A 17,339-nucleotide genomic window follows, 5' to 3' on the forward strand; every position below is an offset into this window, starting at 1 on the left:
CTAGAGCAGCATCCAAATGCTCGGAACAACTGTCAGCTGCCCGAGCCCAAAGCTGTGAACGCAGAGCAGGCTGGCGCTCCCTCTGCGTGGGGCCAGCGAGGTCGGGGACACTCACTGTGGCTCTGCGCAGCCTTGGAAAACTTGGAGGTTATGGGAGAAGTACAGGGAGTTCCCTCACACATGAGGCGAGACAGACAATAGCTCACAAGGCCTGATTAAATATTTGCAGGCTTTAGACTTTGTTTTAGATTTCTGTGTGAAATTTAATTCTCATGAAGCGGAGCGACCGATGAGCTAGGTGGGAGGGAGGCAGAGCGAAGGCAGGCGCTGTGCAAGCTCCCACGTCCATCTCCTGCAGCCCATGTGGCTCCACCGCCCAAATCCACCATGTTCCTGGCCCAGGCATAGCCCAGAAGAAACTGCCTATTAATAAGCAGGGTTACACCAAACTCTGTGGACAAAGGTCCACTGGAGACTAAGTTGAGACCACCAAACTCTTTTTATTCCTGACCCAGAAATAAGTTTAGAACGTCGTTCCCCAGGGGCGGCATTAGTCAATTGCTCTCTCTCTTCATCTCTAAGCTTTACTTACGGACTATGTTTAAGGTTGTTGAAAGCACTGGCTTTTATGAATTTGAGGGCTAAATTAATTCTTGAAGAATAAGACAATATGATAAATCCAAGTCTGTTCATTAATTCCTATACACTCCCTCTTCCTCTCCTACAGGGATCAGTCAGCTATCATGAACTGAAACTAAATACACTTGGCTCTGTGGTAAGTCTTGGCTCAAATGATCTTCCCCACACCCTATCCCTCTAGCAAAAAAAAAAAAAAGGAAAAAAAAAATTACAGGATATATTTTGGAATGTTAGAAATACAATTAAGATGTGACATGTGAAATATGCAGTCCCACATGCCTTTGCTCTTATTTTATTTGCTTTGTCGTAGATTGTTCTTAAAAAAGAAAAAGCTCACCAGTAAGCTCAAACAAAAACGAAGGTGTCTGACAAATTACCTAAGAGGCACCTCTGCTCTTCACTGGCTGCCTAGATAGGAATGCCATCTTCTCCGAAGACATTGCTCCACTTAAGTGAATTTATGTGGTCTGAGAACGTAAGGCTGATAGAGAAAAAGCATACCATTACAGATCTGTTTTAATTTACTCCGTTTTAACCTAGTGAGTTTAATCCTTAGGGGATTTTTTTGGTCCACAAGCTGAAGTGCTCCTAAATGGCAGTCAAGACTACAACTTCCCATGAATCACTCACTTGCCAAAATCAGCTATTCCACAAAATTTACCAGGCATATTTTTTTGTTCAAACCTATAAAGCTTTAAAGCGTTGTGGTTTTGTGTTTTTGGTGTTTTTTTTAAGGTTTAAAGAGCTAAACCCACAACCTCAACATGAATTCCATACTCCTAAAAATCCCTCCTCTGAAAATAAACTAACAAAATCAGAATTAAATAATTTCAGATACTATTTACTTACAGTATTAACTATATAGTAATTACGAATTTCTGCACTTCACTGTTCTCTTGTATTTTCAAAAACTCCACCTACCAGATCAAAATTGTTCCAGTCACTCCATAGCCCCCAAAATTACATAAATAATGAAAGTTTAATGAGGGCCTCCAGTAAACAAACCATATGGAAACTCTACATAATATTCTTATAACCATTTTCCAAGTTCTCCTGTAAACTTTTGATTTTCACAGATTTTCCATTTTTAAAGTAGCATGCTTTCTTCATGCTAACAACAGAGGACGCTGGCCACATACTGAAATCCAATATGCACGAACACAGTCAAAAGCACAAAATAATTTCCCAACAGAAGGTAACTTATGATCTAAAGTCACTTTCTAAAGTAGCCCTTACAATCCAGCAGTACTTGCAACCACAGCCAGGATATACGTCTTACACATACATACGTATGGGATATACACTTACTGTGGGATAAATTGTGCTGCTAGGTTATGACAGAATTAAGAAAAAAATGCTAGAAAGAAAATATAACTATAGGCTGATCACCTAAAAAATCAGGGAAAAGGCAATCTCAGGATGAAGCTTTTCTTGGGGACTATCAACCGTGCTTGCTTTGTTCTGGAAATGAGTGATAAATTTCATGATCCTTTCAGAACTGTGCCTACCATACAATATTTTAATTTCTCTGAACGTTATATTTATCACTGTGATACTGCCGTGCGACATTTTCTATTATTAAGCTAGGAGAAATTCCTCTCCCAAGATATCCTGTAATCTTACTGTTCCTTATTCCTTTAACTGGAGCTCTCTCGTATGCCTGAAACACGTTTTGTGACAAACTTCCACATTTATATAGCAAGGATAAATTTCTAATAAATTACTGATACCATTAAATCTAATTCTGTGAGCTTCTGTTTTCAACAGATGGATTACTAGGTATTAACGTTTCGATTATTTATAAGTTCACATTAAGGATAACGCACTGTTTAGACACAAGTGTCTAAGGATAAAAGGTTCTGAGTGACAGAGAAATAAGTAAGCTTGACTTATGCAACTGGAAGACAAACTTTGGGGGACAAAATCCTTTTTTTCAAGGATACGTGGTTTGCATGTCCAAATTTTTCCAATTGCATTTGTTATTCTAAGAGAAAAGTCTTCTTCTACCTCTGAACCTTAATTTTACAGTTAAGATTTTAAAAGCTGCATACGCTTTTCCCTAGCTCTTTCAGAGATTTTGTTTTTCAATCTGGTAATAATATGTTTTAGTTTGACAATTTAGAAGTATACAGTTCCGCATCCTAAAAATCCCAAAGGTTAGTGAGACTCTTCTAGAACACTCTAAGCACAGTGTGTGTCAAAGACTGAAAGCACAAAAGCTATTTTTATTTAAATACATGTATAGCATAACAAAAGAAAGACGCAACTTCTTTTGGAGCCCGTCGGGCAAGATACCGAGTCTGAGGATCTGATTTGTGACGACTGTTCATTTGAAAAATATTCACTAACGGCAATGAATATGGAAAGATTTTTATTCCCAATACAGCAATGTGAAAGGAGCCAAATCATCTGTCATTCACGTTAATTTAATTATCGGACCACATTCAATTATCCAATATAATATGCAAATGAAGTGAACTGACAGACATGCTAATTATATTCATTATAATAATTAAACAATGAGAGAGAATAAAAATGTAATGAAATAGAAGGATATTTTAAATTAACAAGAACATTTTAATTAGAAACTGTAATCCTATATTCTGATATAGCATGGTTGGCTTATTGAAAGATAGAGTGTTATTTTTATGATGCAGTTTAGTTTTACATGTCATCCTTAGTATCATGGGACCTGTTTTCCTATGTTAGCAGATTAAATGGTGGCCAAAACCAGAGAATCCCTTTCCTTGATCATACTTCATGCAAAGCAGATGCCTAATAAAGCTGAGCTCTGCTGCGGCACGATTACAGAACCCCGTCTCGTGAACCGTTGGCAGCGTAACTCTGTAGTAAACAAAAGTTCACGTGCCGATACAAAACAGACAGTGCAGTTTAGGCTTGACTAATGACGTTAAAGCATTTAAAATATTAACGAAACACTCTTTGCTTTTTGAAATTTTCAGTTTCATAACTGATTTATTTCTTCAGTGACAGCAGCTGCCCTGGAAAAGCTTTATGAATGTTAAAACAAAATATGAAAAAAGGAAGGGAATATTACTAATATATTATATGCGGGCAGAGTCAGCAAAATCGCAGTCTTTTTAAAATAAACAGAGCAAGAACTATCAAAACACTTAGGAATGTGTTCCTTAGGAATCCATTGTCCTCACTGCTCCTCGACAGAATCACTTGGGCCTGGACCAAAAGCCAAGTGTGGTGAAAGCACTAACTGGGACCCCAGCCACTGCCTCTGCTGCCTGCAGGACCCTCCAGGAGGGCCCCCTCTTATTTGGGGCTCTGGGAAAGTGCAGTGAAATACAGATCTCAAAGCTGTAACAGCAAAAAGAATCTTCCTTTTTAATTTGCCACTCAACTAAATATACAGACTTTCACAGACAGTGTAATAAAATCAGACAAACTTATATTACATTAAATGATTGGCATATGGTCCTCTGGAAAGATTTTCTTCTATGAATGTGAAATATTTAGGAAATTGCCCTTTTATTATTTTGACTGCATAGTGGTAATAATTCACTTACTTAAATCACAGTTCTACTACAGAAGGTCAATGTTGAGGTTGACAGGCTGTAAAATTTCCTTTTTAGAAATCTATCTATTCTCCAAACTGGGAAACTACTTTTTTCAATAATTAATGCATTTTTTTTTCTTTATTCCAGTACACTGTTTTAGATATTTATCGGTTAATGTGGATGGACAAAAGAATCACAAAAGGCATATTGAAAACTCCAAACAACTATTTGGGGTTTTTTGGAGAGCTGGAAGGAATGAAAACGTACAAAGGTTTGTAATAAGGAATACAAATTTAGAGAGAAAAAGCCTTATTTAAATTACAAACATTTCAAAACAAACATACACCTGCCTGTGCAAGAATAATGTGAATCTGGTTTGAAATACATTAGTTAATGACGCCTTTAAAGTTTGTTCAAACACTACATAGAGCTATCAGGCTCTACTGAAATTTGTTTTCATAGCTCAAGTCTGGTGTATCTATTTTTATTACGCTGTTCTTTCCAGGAGTTCAAGACTACTATGCGAAAGCTTTTACTGTGAGACCAATTTTTATTTTTAGTAGGACTCCGCAGATGACCAACAACGAAAGAAAAAAATTGAGGGTCATAACATACTAAAAACCGAAACCCATAACTGAATGAATGGAAAGCATTTCTCTTCTCATGATAGGCTTCATATCCTTATTGGAAGTCGCAACACTAACGGAACCTGAAAATGACGACTGTAAGCAAGTTGTACTGCTTTGCCTAGTAGTAAAAGGAACTAGTTTTCCTGTTACTATAAAAACCTTTCCTGCGTTTTACAAGTACTCAATTGAGGAATATTTTTCCAAAAGAAAAAACCCAAACAACCCCAACGACAAACACCAAAAAGCCATTTCCTCACTTCAAAACCTTATTCATTAGGAATATCAGAAACCACATAAAGTTACGCGCCTCACAACGCCTCTTGAGATAGAACCACCAAAGCAAACCACCACAAAGGACTGGTTTTAGTGCATGACAAGTACTACCATTCCACGGCCGTCAAACCAAAGACCCAGCCTTGACTCTCAGGGCTGCAGAAGCCACCTTTTGATCTTGAAAAGCAACTCAGTCCGGGGGTAAACTAGTGATGGCACATGAGCTCAGCCCCAACGGCAGATGCTGAAGACTCTGGGACGCTACAAAACGATCAGCTGGGCAGCACGCCCACAGACAAACGCGTGGTGCACATCCTTAGTCTCTTGACACAGCCAGCGGCTGCCGTGGCAGGGTCCCCGCTTGCCAGGGTCAGACCTTTGCCCTGGGGCACGAGGCTAAATAGTGACGGGCACTACAGACCGCTCTGAACCCGCCGGTAGGAAATCCCTCTTCTGCTCTATTCCTGGCATGGTTAGAGTCGCAAGTCCTCCGTGCAATGAATCACATCTGTTTGTACTTGTGTGCCAGGAAAGAAATTTTTAAACTGCAGAGAAAAGACAACATTGTTTGCTGGCCTTGCTGGCTGCCAGCACAACGCGCTGTGTAGCAGTGGGAATCAGAAAACGGCAGCAGTACGACACGGATTTTCAAAACGACTGTATGAAAAAGCAGTGCCCACTGTCAGCTCCAGATCCTGAGTGGAATATGTTTGCGCAGGGCAGGAAGGCTGCAGGATCCTCCCTCCAGCTGTGGCCAAAGCCACACAAACATAACTATATAATTACATCATATTATACTTCTGACATCATTTAAGATAACTTAAGAATGTTATCAAACAGCTTTTCTCTAAACATTTGCTGACAACTTGTAACGCTTCTTTCTTCTCATCAATTTCACTGAGGGCACTAAGCTTCTCAACCTGAATTCCCACCCCAGAAGTTCTAAGAAAACAGGAACCGCGTGTTCTAAATATGGAGAGAGAACAAAATTGTAATGTCACAAAATCCAGCATTCAACTGATTTGTACCAAAGATGTAGGCACAGTTTCTACACATCGAGTCAGGTTCATATACTCAATAATAAAGAGCTGGTGCCAATTTCTCTTCTGCCCAGTACAGCCTGAGATGCTATGTGTAAGCCAACAAAAGTCAAGACATTTTTAAGACTAAATTACTTGAAATGTTTTTGAAGTTTTGTGTCTGGGTTATTTTATAAGCTAGTATGAGAGGTCAGAGAGTCCACTGACAAAAAATGGACAACAATCAAGGAAGCTAAAGGGGAATTTCCACTGTTCAACAGAGTATCTGGTTTACTACTATGAAGATTCAAGGAAAAGAATGGCTTAAACTTAAATGAGAGCTCTGGCTACCAGGGAGATGGAGACACAGGCATTTGAGGACACATCTTCATGGCAGACTAGCTTAGTTGGCTTTAAAAGGGTTTAACTTGGGTACCACAGCCTTCTCATCAAGTTGACGCGAAGTTAACTTGGAATTAAAAGTATCAGTTGCTAAGTATATCTTGGCAGTGAGTAAGGCCAGCTAGAAATCAATGCAACGTCGGCATCGCTGTCTGCATAAGAACATGGAGTTTGCTTCTGGCCATAGGAAATTATTGGTTTTGTATCAAGATGCAACTTCAGCTTCTCTTTTGTACACACATATACTTGTGCCCATAGGAACCCCAAGTGCTTCAAAAACAATGTTGAGGGGATTAGATTTCTTGAGGGATTCATGACTAAATGTGCCCCTGATAACTTCTGATCCCATTTCCCATTTGCCTTACCTGATTATCTGTGTTGTTTACAGTAAAATAGCCCACACAAATAATGACTTCGTGCAGCAATCCTTCACAGGTATGCTGGGAGCAGTACCACAGCAGAGAGCTGATAATGTGCCGGAATGCAAGGGACAGTCCTTCAGCACCCACAATAGACTGAAAAAAGGCAAAGAAACAGAAATTACAACCTAGCAGTATGTTAGAGAAATTGTGTGAATTACACATACATCAATTGCACCCTTTCTTTTTTTTCTTTTTGCCAAGTATATCCTATGTCCTTTGTTGCGATGACTTCGGTGGAGGGCAGAATCAGCTCTTTTGGTAACATTGTTTACAACTGGACTATACCATGAAAAGCCACAAAAACAAGAACAAATCCAGATTTTAAAGGGACCCAGGAAAGATTGGATTCTGCTTGGTTGACATTCAGTGTAGCATTAGGTTGACGATTTCATTTGACACACGCTACATGTTCCAGGAAAACTTAATGCTAATAGTACTTCTTAGGAGCAAGCAAAAGAAACCCAAACCATCTTAATTTCTGCAAAGAGCAAAATGCATTCTTCGTTAGTAACTCTCCCTCTGAATGGAATACAAAGATTAGTAACAAAGAGCGACTTTTTCAAACATTAAAAAAAGTTCGAAACATCCAAAAGGAGAGCACACTCAGCTGCAAAGCTTCTTGGGATGCTTTTTAAAAGTAGGCAAATTGCTGTAACATGGAGATTCAGAATCAGATTTTATCTGCGCAGCCTACAGCCTCTATTTAATAAACATGTCAAACAGACAGAACGACACAAGGTCAAAGGGGAAAACTAAAGCACAAGGAATGAGCATGACAGTGTACTAACTAATGGAACAGCAATCCAGGCCTGTGAGAAAATCTCTTTCATTCGAGTTTTCTTGATTTTATACCTTGCAGCCTGTGTGAAGCACATATGCATAAATCCCAGTCTGCAGGACAGTTTAGTTTTAGCATACTTCAAAATCTACCCAGCAGAAGTAGGATCCTTGACAATTAAAACAGACTCAGCTGTGGATACTTTTTATCTTCTGGTAAGTTAGCATATTTTCAAAATTTAACGCCCAATATGGCCACCATTTACAGCTTTACATCGTGTAAACGTCATGTTCTTAGGTCCACCCTTATTTAATTAGTGCTGTCCACGCATGCTGTGACCCTCGACTCTGCCTTTGACCTTCCCTGATAACAACAGGTCAAAGGGCACCTGAGTTTGTGTATAAAAGTTAAACTAATTTTTCAAGGAAACTATGTTTCCTTTTTAGCCAGAATTAATATCAGCTCCGGATCCTGCGTTGTTTCTCACCACCATCTTTCAATTGTTTGGACTGTCAAATTAAATGAAATATATACCCACGAGCCATCTGTGCTAATACAAACTCTAGAATACCAGACCTCTTCTGTTAATCAAAAAACCCTATTCTATAGTCCTACTATTATGTGATAAAATGATTCCTCAGAGATAATAATCAGACGGTACATAAACTTTGCTTTTTCCCCCTGCTGTCTGCCAGCCTGCTACATAGCCCCCAAGGTCAGAATGGACAGCGACCTGCCTCAGGTGGATGTTCATTTCCTAACATTGTAGGAACAAATCACATTAATACATTGAAAGCGATAGCTGCTGAGACTACACACGTGTGTCTGGCCAGCACAAACAATATTACGCCTACAATTCAGTAAGACAGCTAAGCGGGTACTTCCTGAGTGGAGCCCTGCGTTGATGAACTGAATGAAATAATAATTCACACCGGTTAGTTTTCTGCCACCCTTTATGCAGTAATTACTATCTTGCACCATTTTATGTAGAACAAACCAATGCAGACGACAGGATTTGGGAATTACTGCTGATGGTTTGTTACAGATGCTTAGACATAATGATAGTTGGTAGAGGGATAAATACAGACAGCTTAAGTAGGAGCTTGAATTTTAAAAATTAACAGTGGTTTCTCGAGATATCGGGGAGCAGCCCTTCAGCCAGTAGACTTGTTATAGCTCCCCTACAACTGTAACTGCCCCAGCTCAAGTGTAACTCCCTGGTATTACCTGTAATATCTGCAGCAACAAATAAACATCCAGACTCAAACCAAGCAATGCTGAACAAACTGTAGGAGACAAATGCTTTGATACACCTTGATTTACAGAAAGAAATGGGAGCTCGTGGTGTGTGTAAGAGTTGTTTTACGTGAAACTCCAATAAAGACGCTGTTTCTGTGCACTGTAAAAAACCCTGACTGGACTGGATGCTGCAGTTGAGGTATTAGCTGTACTAAAAACCAAAGGCAAGAAATACAAACTGAAGAAGACGTATATCTTACACTAAATTCTTTACTCATGTAAAGCTCTTGCTGAATTTAATGCGTTTCAGGCAGAGTGTGTCGTACAACCTATATCTGCACTTCCTTTGTACAGCCAAATTTGTTTACACTAGAAATCTGTTCACAGAAGAAAATGTGATTTTTATTTTTTTTTTTGGATTCCAGAATCACAGAATGTCAGGGGTTGGAAGGGATCTCGAAAGATCATCTAGTCCACCCTCCCTGCCAAAGTAGGATCACCTAGATTATTTTTTAATGAATGTTTTAATGAAGTTACTAAGTAACATTTCCAATTTTGGTCAATAAAATTTTACTTTGTAAGAAAAAATGCTATCAAATTATTTTCAGCTTCGGTTATACAATCATAAAGCAAGTGGCTACCGAAAGCACTGACAAATGTAAATTGTGGTTATAATATAAGCAAGTCCTTTCACATTAGAAAAACTTCTATTTTGTCCTTTTGATTGTTTTTTTTTTTTTTGCATTTTGGGGGCTTATTAAATACAAAAAGTATTATGCTAAAAGTGAGTTTTTTTGAAAAGATGTAGTAATGGATTCGATTCAGCATTTCACATACTCTTGATTTTCTCTTTTTGGTTAAATTCGTTACCCACAGCTGTATGGTGGAAATTACAACAGCTACCAATTTCATGCATGAACAAAACCTAAACATTTACTCATGACAGTTCCTTCAAGAATTAAGATCTTAAAGCCAAAACTTAGTCCAAAAGCATATGCAATAATTAACATTTTTGCACTAAGCGAAAAGTTTTAAAACATCTGTTACCTGAAAGGCAGGCAGATCAAGAACAGCGAAACTATTGAAGAAACGTAAACTCTGAATGGCAACCTGGATTGTGTTCGCTGCATAGCTGTCTTTAGGACTTGCTGTGTTTGGATCTGAAATTGTCCCGTGGAAAAGAACACAGTACAGCATATGCAAGACTCCAACCAGATCCGTAGACTGAAGAACTGCCGTGAGTCCCGTGGGGTCCTGACGCGTGTTGTCAAATATGTTCCAAGATCTGTCAAAGAAACATTAGGCTGGCTGAGGAGGAGACAGCACCCAGCGAGAACACATGCCCAGGAGGCAGTACTTCCAGTAAGCCAAATGGTAGAAAATCAGTACTGTTAAAAAGGAAAAAAACCTGACGTCTAATGTGTCAAGAAACCACAACACTTCCAGAAAATACTTTCAACAATCTGGGCACCGTCTCGCAACTGCAGTGCAGCTGTATCTTTAAATACCTCTCTCCGCATTCTGGCGTCTTTGCTCCCCAAATGAGGGTTCACAATACCAGCACAAGACCACGCAGAAATTCGACAGCTTTAAAGCTGGGAGCCCGGGGGCACTTCAGGGGCTCCATACAAGCGCTGTCTCAGGTCAGCAGCCTACATCCATCCTTCTTCCTCACAACAGCAGCCAGCAGAGGTGGGAGAACTCCCTGGAGCCTCTCACGGCCGCGGTGACAGGCTGCAGGCACTGGAACAAGCTGCCTACCTAAGTAGCAAAGTAAGTTACTAGGACCAGATGATCTTAATCAAACAGTTCTGCAGGAATTTAAGAATGAAGTGGTGGAGCAGTTACCAAAACACACTACTTGTTATTTCAGTTCGATGTTATTACAGGGAACTGTACGGCAGCACAGCACAAGTAAGTATGAAACCCTCCAGACAAACCAGCACAGCTTGTGCAAACGGAGACCAGGTTTCTTTGGTAACTTTTGAGTAACAGCATAAAGTAACAGAGGTTTTTGACTAGCCAGGCTGTCAGGACAGGCAGGCAAAAAACTCAGGATGCCCTCTCCACTCTCACATCCAAACTTTCAAAAGCACTTAAAATAATCCCTCTGTGATTTGCACTGTTTGTGTTTTTTTCCCATTATTAATAATCCAGAAGGTGATGCAGGACAGTCAGCACTGAGGAAGACTAAGATTGTCTCTCCTCTGGAGGTTAAACGATGTGTGGGAGCACAGAAATAATTCAATGAGTTTTATATGCTCTGAGCTCCAATTCAAACTCATAATGTAAATCACATGAGCTTCAACATGGAAATACATTTGGTCTATACTGGCAATCAAAGGAAACACTATGATATTAAGATAGAGTGAACAGTAACACTGAAAATATGCTACATCAGAATCTGGTCTTTACCTCATCTACTACGTTTCCATCTTAAAAAAATAAAAAATAAATAAAAAAAGAAGTGTCAGTATCAAATGAGACTACAAAGACTGAGTCTATATATTAATTTTTTACAACTAAGAGCAAATATGACAGGTGATATGAGAAAATGTTATAAAACGACAAATTGGATAGAGGCATCTTTCCCCTTCCTAACAACTAAAAGTAAAGGAAATGGGAAAGTAACAGAAACAAGAAGCACTTTCTAAAACAATTTGTAACTTTGAAGACCACAGTTTAAACCAGAAAAGACTAGACACTCAGAAGGCTGAAAATATTCCTGTTGACCAGAATGAATAAGGGGCTTTTCCTTGACTAGAACGACTCTAAATGATCTCTTCAGTATTTGCATCAGAAGCACCTTGCACCACTCTCTGACACCCACTGCTCCACTCCAGTGAAGCTTCCAACACAGATCCTAGACAGGCTGACTAATCCTGCTTTTTATGATACAGGCACTTGTCCTCGACAGAGCAACTAAACCACAAGTTCAGCAACTCCCAAGTTTTGGTGACCATCATCTTTGTTCAGTCATTTTCACTTTTTCTAGTGAAGAGGGATCTTCTCACAGCCCTGAGCCCAGGGGAACGCAATACCCCACCAGCACCCATCTGCTTCCATCCCCGTCTGCTCACATCTTTACGTTTAGAAAGCGGTTGTACAGATGACTCCCTTCTGCTTTATATCAGATCACAAGTGTAAGGAATGATCTTATCTGAAATTAGCATATAAGGGTACCATTTCTTTCCAAGCTATTCCTATTTACGGTCTGTGAATGTTCCATGCTACTGAAAAAGCTTTTAAGTAGAGCATCCTCCACTGCTACCTCATGGATTAATGTCCTGGTCCTATTTCAGCGTTAGCTCTGCTGTACAAAAGACACATGAGACTGTGTAACTACTTCTCAAATCTTTGGAAGAAGCAGTCAGATATTTATGTAAGACACGGTAAGAAGAAAAGCAGTGTAGCTGCGCGTGTTTTCCAGTACCTGTGTTGCTACAGGAGTGGCTCCGTTCCCATCAGTCACCACCTGACCTCCACAACCCTGCAAGTTAGCGGTCAGCCATTGTAGAGAGGCAGCTGGAGACAAACATCTCCAAGTTTATTGCACAAAAGGTTCCCAAACCAGGGTGTTTGTTTAATACTGTGGTAGCCATCTGAATTCCGAGCAATCCTTAAAGAAACTGCCACAAAATCAGCCGCAACGGCGCTCCAGAAGGCCACCGGTATAGGATTCTCTCAAAATACATGTAATAACATAAGAAAGACAAGCTGAAGTAAATTAAAAATACGACTGAAATTATGATCTGATGCCACTTACGTGCTGCAAAAGAAAAACCACAACCACTCAGCTGGTGATCTGAAACACTCTTAACAACCTTAACATTTACTCCATAAAGAATCAAAAAAGTGGAAAAAATACTGGAGCTGTACGTGTGTCTTGGGCGGGGCTACGTGGCACAACAATTTATGGCAATGCTTTCCTTTTCCTATGGCTGGAATCCGTGCCCAAAATCTTCCTTCTGAAGCTCTGTGGTCTTTAAGTGAGTGTGTCTGAATGGAGTCAGCAGAGACACTTCCTGAGCATCCCCTGGCCGTGCCAGCTGTGCCTTTACGCAGATTCCTGCCGCATAGTTTCGAGGCTCACTGTTGGCTCAGCGAACCTGGCTGCAAGGGAGCAACGAACCTGGATGGCTGCAAGAGGCAGGCAAGCTAACAGCTCTGGGACCGCTGGTTTTCCAACCTCGCTTTGTGTGTTTGCAGACTCCTTTCCTCACTTCAAAATACCTGCCCATGGCCAATTATTTATTTTGCAGAATGCAGTAGCCAAAATTTGCGAACTGTCACTTAACTATACTCAAGTAACTACAATGTTTATTTCCACAGTTTCACATGAGAGCTCCTTTTGCCAGCTAGTATTTCTTAATTTCAATCTCAGCTTTTTCAACAGCACAAAACTGAAAAAACACTCACGGTCAAGCGACAACCGCAAATTAATTACTGTACAGGATACCTCACAGAACTGTTTGTGACTATATGTGATGTGAAGATTGAACAGTTTTACCAAAGGTTAAAGTTAGCTTGCTTTCAACTCTCACTCTATCACTATTTTTAAACAATCCCATATGAAAAAGCTTACATTGCTGGACAAAATCCTTTTACCATTTTGTGCTGCTCCAGAGCAGTGAATGAATCAAAATATACATAAAAAAGTCAATTGTAGAGTAACTCAAAATGCAAGCAGTATTTTTTCCTCACAGAAAAGACCAGAAATTTTGAAGTGAAGCCACTGGACAACGCTGTTAAAAAATAATAAAAAAATCTGCCTGCTGGGCTATGTGGGTTGAAATGAAACCTTTATTTTTGACGTTGCCTTTATTATGGTTAATGTGCATACGAACAGGCCACTGACTCCTGTTGGTTTTAGCTGTTAGTAATAATCACTTTAAGCCCAAGTGTTCACAACAGAAAGGCAGAAGATGCTATTCCTACTGGCTGTGGGCTTTACAGTAGAAAAAAAATGTACATGAGATGTTGGAAAACAAAGCACAAACCTTCAAGTGTGCTGCTTTGAGTGATTTTCGTCAAGTCTGTACAACAGTGGATTTCCTACAGATATACAGAGCAGATTTTTAGTCCACCTCAGAGGTAAACCCAGTGAAAATTCAGTGCTGTGAGGACACAGACTGAAGTAAAAAACAATGAAGCACCTAGTTTCATAAACTGATGTCACATAAGAAATCTAGGTTTTATGTAACTAAAGAGATGAGATTCCTATAGACGTATCCCCTTTTAATTCTCCTATTTAAAGACGCCTGCCCTCTGTGTCAGTAACAGCTGCCAAAATAAAATAGTTGGTATGGACAAAACTCTTCAATTCATCACAGAAGGGAAGTAAGACCGGATTTTTTACATTGGCTTATATAGCTGGGAAAACAGATAGACTTTCAAACTTTACTAAGTCTCTATATTTAACGCAGAAAACCGGGCAAATATTTATATTATGGTCAAACAACCTGCAGGATCTTAAAAAGAAAAGTTTAATGAAATGCAGGGAATTTTCATTATGGGTTGCCATTCTCAGTTTCTGCCATCAAGGAGTCTCAGGAATTGGTATGGGGTTTATGACTTACAAAAAAAGTTTACGAATTTAAAAACGGGGACATATTCAACACAGGAAAGAAAGATACTAAGCAGTAGTACTTCACTGCTTAAAATACACCACTATTTATTAAAAACAGGAATTCAATACAGCTTGATGAGAAACAGCATACTCTGTGGAACAAGTATAAAACTACAATTTCTCCAAGCTTCAATATGAGCAAACTGTTTATATCTGAAAATATATTGTTTTAAAAACTGACTAAGCTAACAAGCAGACAAGCCTCTCTAAGGGCATACATTATAATGTTTGTATATTTGAAATATATACTCTCGATTAAAAACATGAAGCCAAATGGAAACATAAGTTTTCAAAAGGCTTAGAATACAATCTGTTGGGGTTTTTTTTATTATTAGAGTTTAAAAAAACCCCTATCATCTGTACTTTTTGCTTCTAAATAATTTTATTTAGGAAGAGATGTCAAAATAAAGAGGCAAAATAATAAAAGTAAAAAAGAAGTTTTTAGCACCTGTCAGACCTTGTGATAATTCACACCGTCAAGCTAGGGATCACGGTACTGTGTAAAAGTGATGATCTGAATTCTTTTAGTAGTTCCAAGAACAAGTTTTAATTAGTTTACAGCACTTGCTGGATCTGCTGTCCCTTGGAAGCGGTGGGAAGCACAACCAGCATTCGGGCAGACTTGTGTCTGATTTGCCATCCAGCAGCCAAAACAGACATTATCTTAATTACTGTAATAAAACTGAAAACAGACCAGCCTACTTCCTTGCGTATCTGAGATGACAGTCACTATTTTCCTGGATCAAACCCTATATATCTGCAGCTTTCTGTCACTGCAGCTTGTAATCCACAACTTCATCAGCTGTTGACAGAGATTTATACGTATTCCACCAGTGTTTTGAGATAACATATAACAGTAACAGTTTAGTTACTGCACTGCTATGACATTCTATTTTCCGAGATTAATGAGGGAACTTGCAGGCATTTCTTACACCAATAAAACAGCAGCATTTTGAAAAAGTTAACAGCTCAAGAAGCTACATAATTCGAAGTACTCTTTGCAACATTCTCTTTATGCACAACTCACTCTCTTCCTTGTGTCTGTTATTGCTAGTCCACTGCACTGCTGGGAGGGAGAGCATTCCTCCTTGGCCATTAACCCTCACACTACTGATGGTTTCCTCCTGCTCTTCTCTGTGGGCACTATGAATTTCTTCATTTATACTAATGGGCACACGGAAAACAAGGCCTTAACAACAGCCCTTCACAGAGCAACAGCTAAATTTCTTGGACAGAAATCCTAGTTCCAGAGACTTACAGGGAAAAAAAGCATATAGATTTGATGAACACTGGGCACTACAAGAAAAGACAGGAACATAAGCAAGAATCCCGCTATGCTGATGAAGGACTTGCCATACGTTTTCTCAGTCTTCACTCTGGCTTTCAAGGCAGGCAGCATGGCCATATTTTTATTAATGCTCCTTGCATTCCATCTCTACTCATTGTTTCCCGTCTTGTGGTTACAAGCCAAGCAGCCAAGCAAGCTCCATGTGTGTATTCAGGACTCAAGGGCCCAAAATACGCCTTCCATCTCTCACAGTTACGATAATAAACGGAACACAAGGCTATCATTCTGAACATCGCTACTGGACACCTGGAATTGGACACAAATTGCAAGATTTATACGGCTATATAAACCACTGGTATTCGGTATAAAGCCTATTTATTATTTTGGTTTATTTCAGGTTAATAAAAATGTCTCCGTTTTCAATTCTGGCTACTGTTACTCTTAATGGTGAGCAAAAAACCAGTGAAGCATTATCATGACCACAACTGTTAAACCCAAGTATCAAATGCTGGGGTCACCTGCTCAGCAGAGATAGCTCAATATACAGATGAGCTGCATTTTGCTATTTCTCACTACATGCAATACCCTACTTTCAGTTCTCACATGCTTCTCCTTTTTTACCTCATTAGGGAGAAAGAAGCTCTCACCTCCATTGCTAGCACGGGACACACAGTGTAAGAAAAATGGGACTTCCAGCTGGACGTCTTAAGCTACCCTCACCGATTCTTACTGTGCAACCAATGAGGGTGTAAAAAATACCAAAAAAAACGTTCATGTGGCTAACAAGTTATTAATGCTTTCAACAAACGATCTTTCATACGTATTACACAGTGTTTGCAAAATATGCTATTACATACACAGCACAACTCCAATTACAAGAATCCATCCAGCACTTATTGGCCAGTACCAAAAAAGATCATTTGAGAAGATCAATAGCAAAGTTAAATCTTTTTAAAGACCTTGAGCATTAAGGAAAAGCAAATCCCTCCCTTATTACAGGACATGTTTATAACATATGTTCAGAATGGATTCCCTCGTCTCAGTAAGTTTTTATGATGATAAAATTGAGATTTCTCAAATTCATATCTCTATATTAGCAAGACTTTCCTTCATTGTATCTAACTCCATGACTGCGGACTTTTCTTCCGAAGACTACTATGGAAATAAAAGGCATCTTAGTTTATGTGTTAAAATTTTATCATCTATCTTTTATCAACCATAGATCCCATTTATTACTCAATGCTGAGATACAACTTGAAGCTATTCTCTAATAATCATTAATGTTGTGACATCTTGCCCAATGTAGAGGTACGTGCAGGGAAGTACTTGACTGAGATCTCTTCCCTGCCTATAAAATTGTTTTACATGAATTAACTGTCCAAATAAACAGTGGGTATCAATTTGGAGCTTGGTTTGGAAACATTCCATTAAATTTGTGAGTTTTATGAAATGTTCTTGTGAGGAAGTCCGGGAAAGTCTAGATTGACAGCT

General features: G+C 39.2%; 1 protein-coding gene across 1 annotated transcript in view; it reads right to left on the reverse strand.

Annotated features, from left to right (window-relative positions):
• SCAPER (S-phase cyclin A-associated protein in the ER) overlaps positions 1-17,339 on the reverse strand; it is a 140,976-nt gene that overhangs the window by 12,452 nt on the left and 111,185 nt on the right. The window contains 2 exon segments of the mRNA XM_009869196.1: positions 6,858-7,007; positions 9,979-10,216. Of these exon segments, the coding sequence (XP_009867498.1) occupies positions 6,858-7,007; positions 9,979-10,216 (388 nt within the window).

The sequence above is a fragment of the Apaloderma vittatum genome, unplaced genomic scaffold (assembly GCF_000703405.1).
Source record: "Apaloderma vittatum isolate BGI_N311 unplaced genomic scaffold, ASM70340v1 scaffold285, whole genome shotgun sequence".
In the NCBI taxonomy this organism is placed as follows: domain Eukaryota; kingdom Metazoa; phylum Chordata; class Aves; order Trogoniformes; family Trogonidae; genus Apaloderma; species Apaloderma vittatum.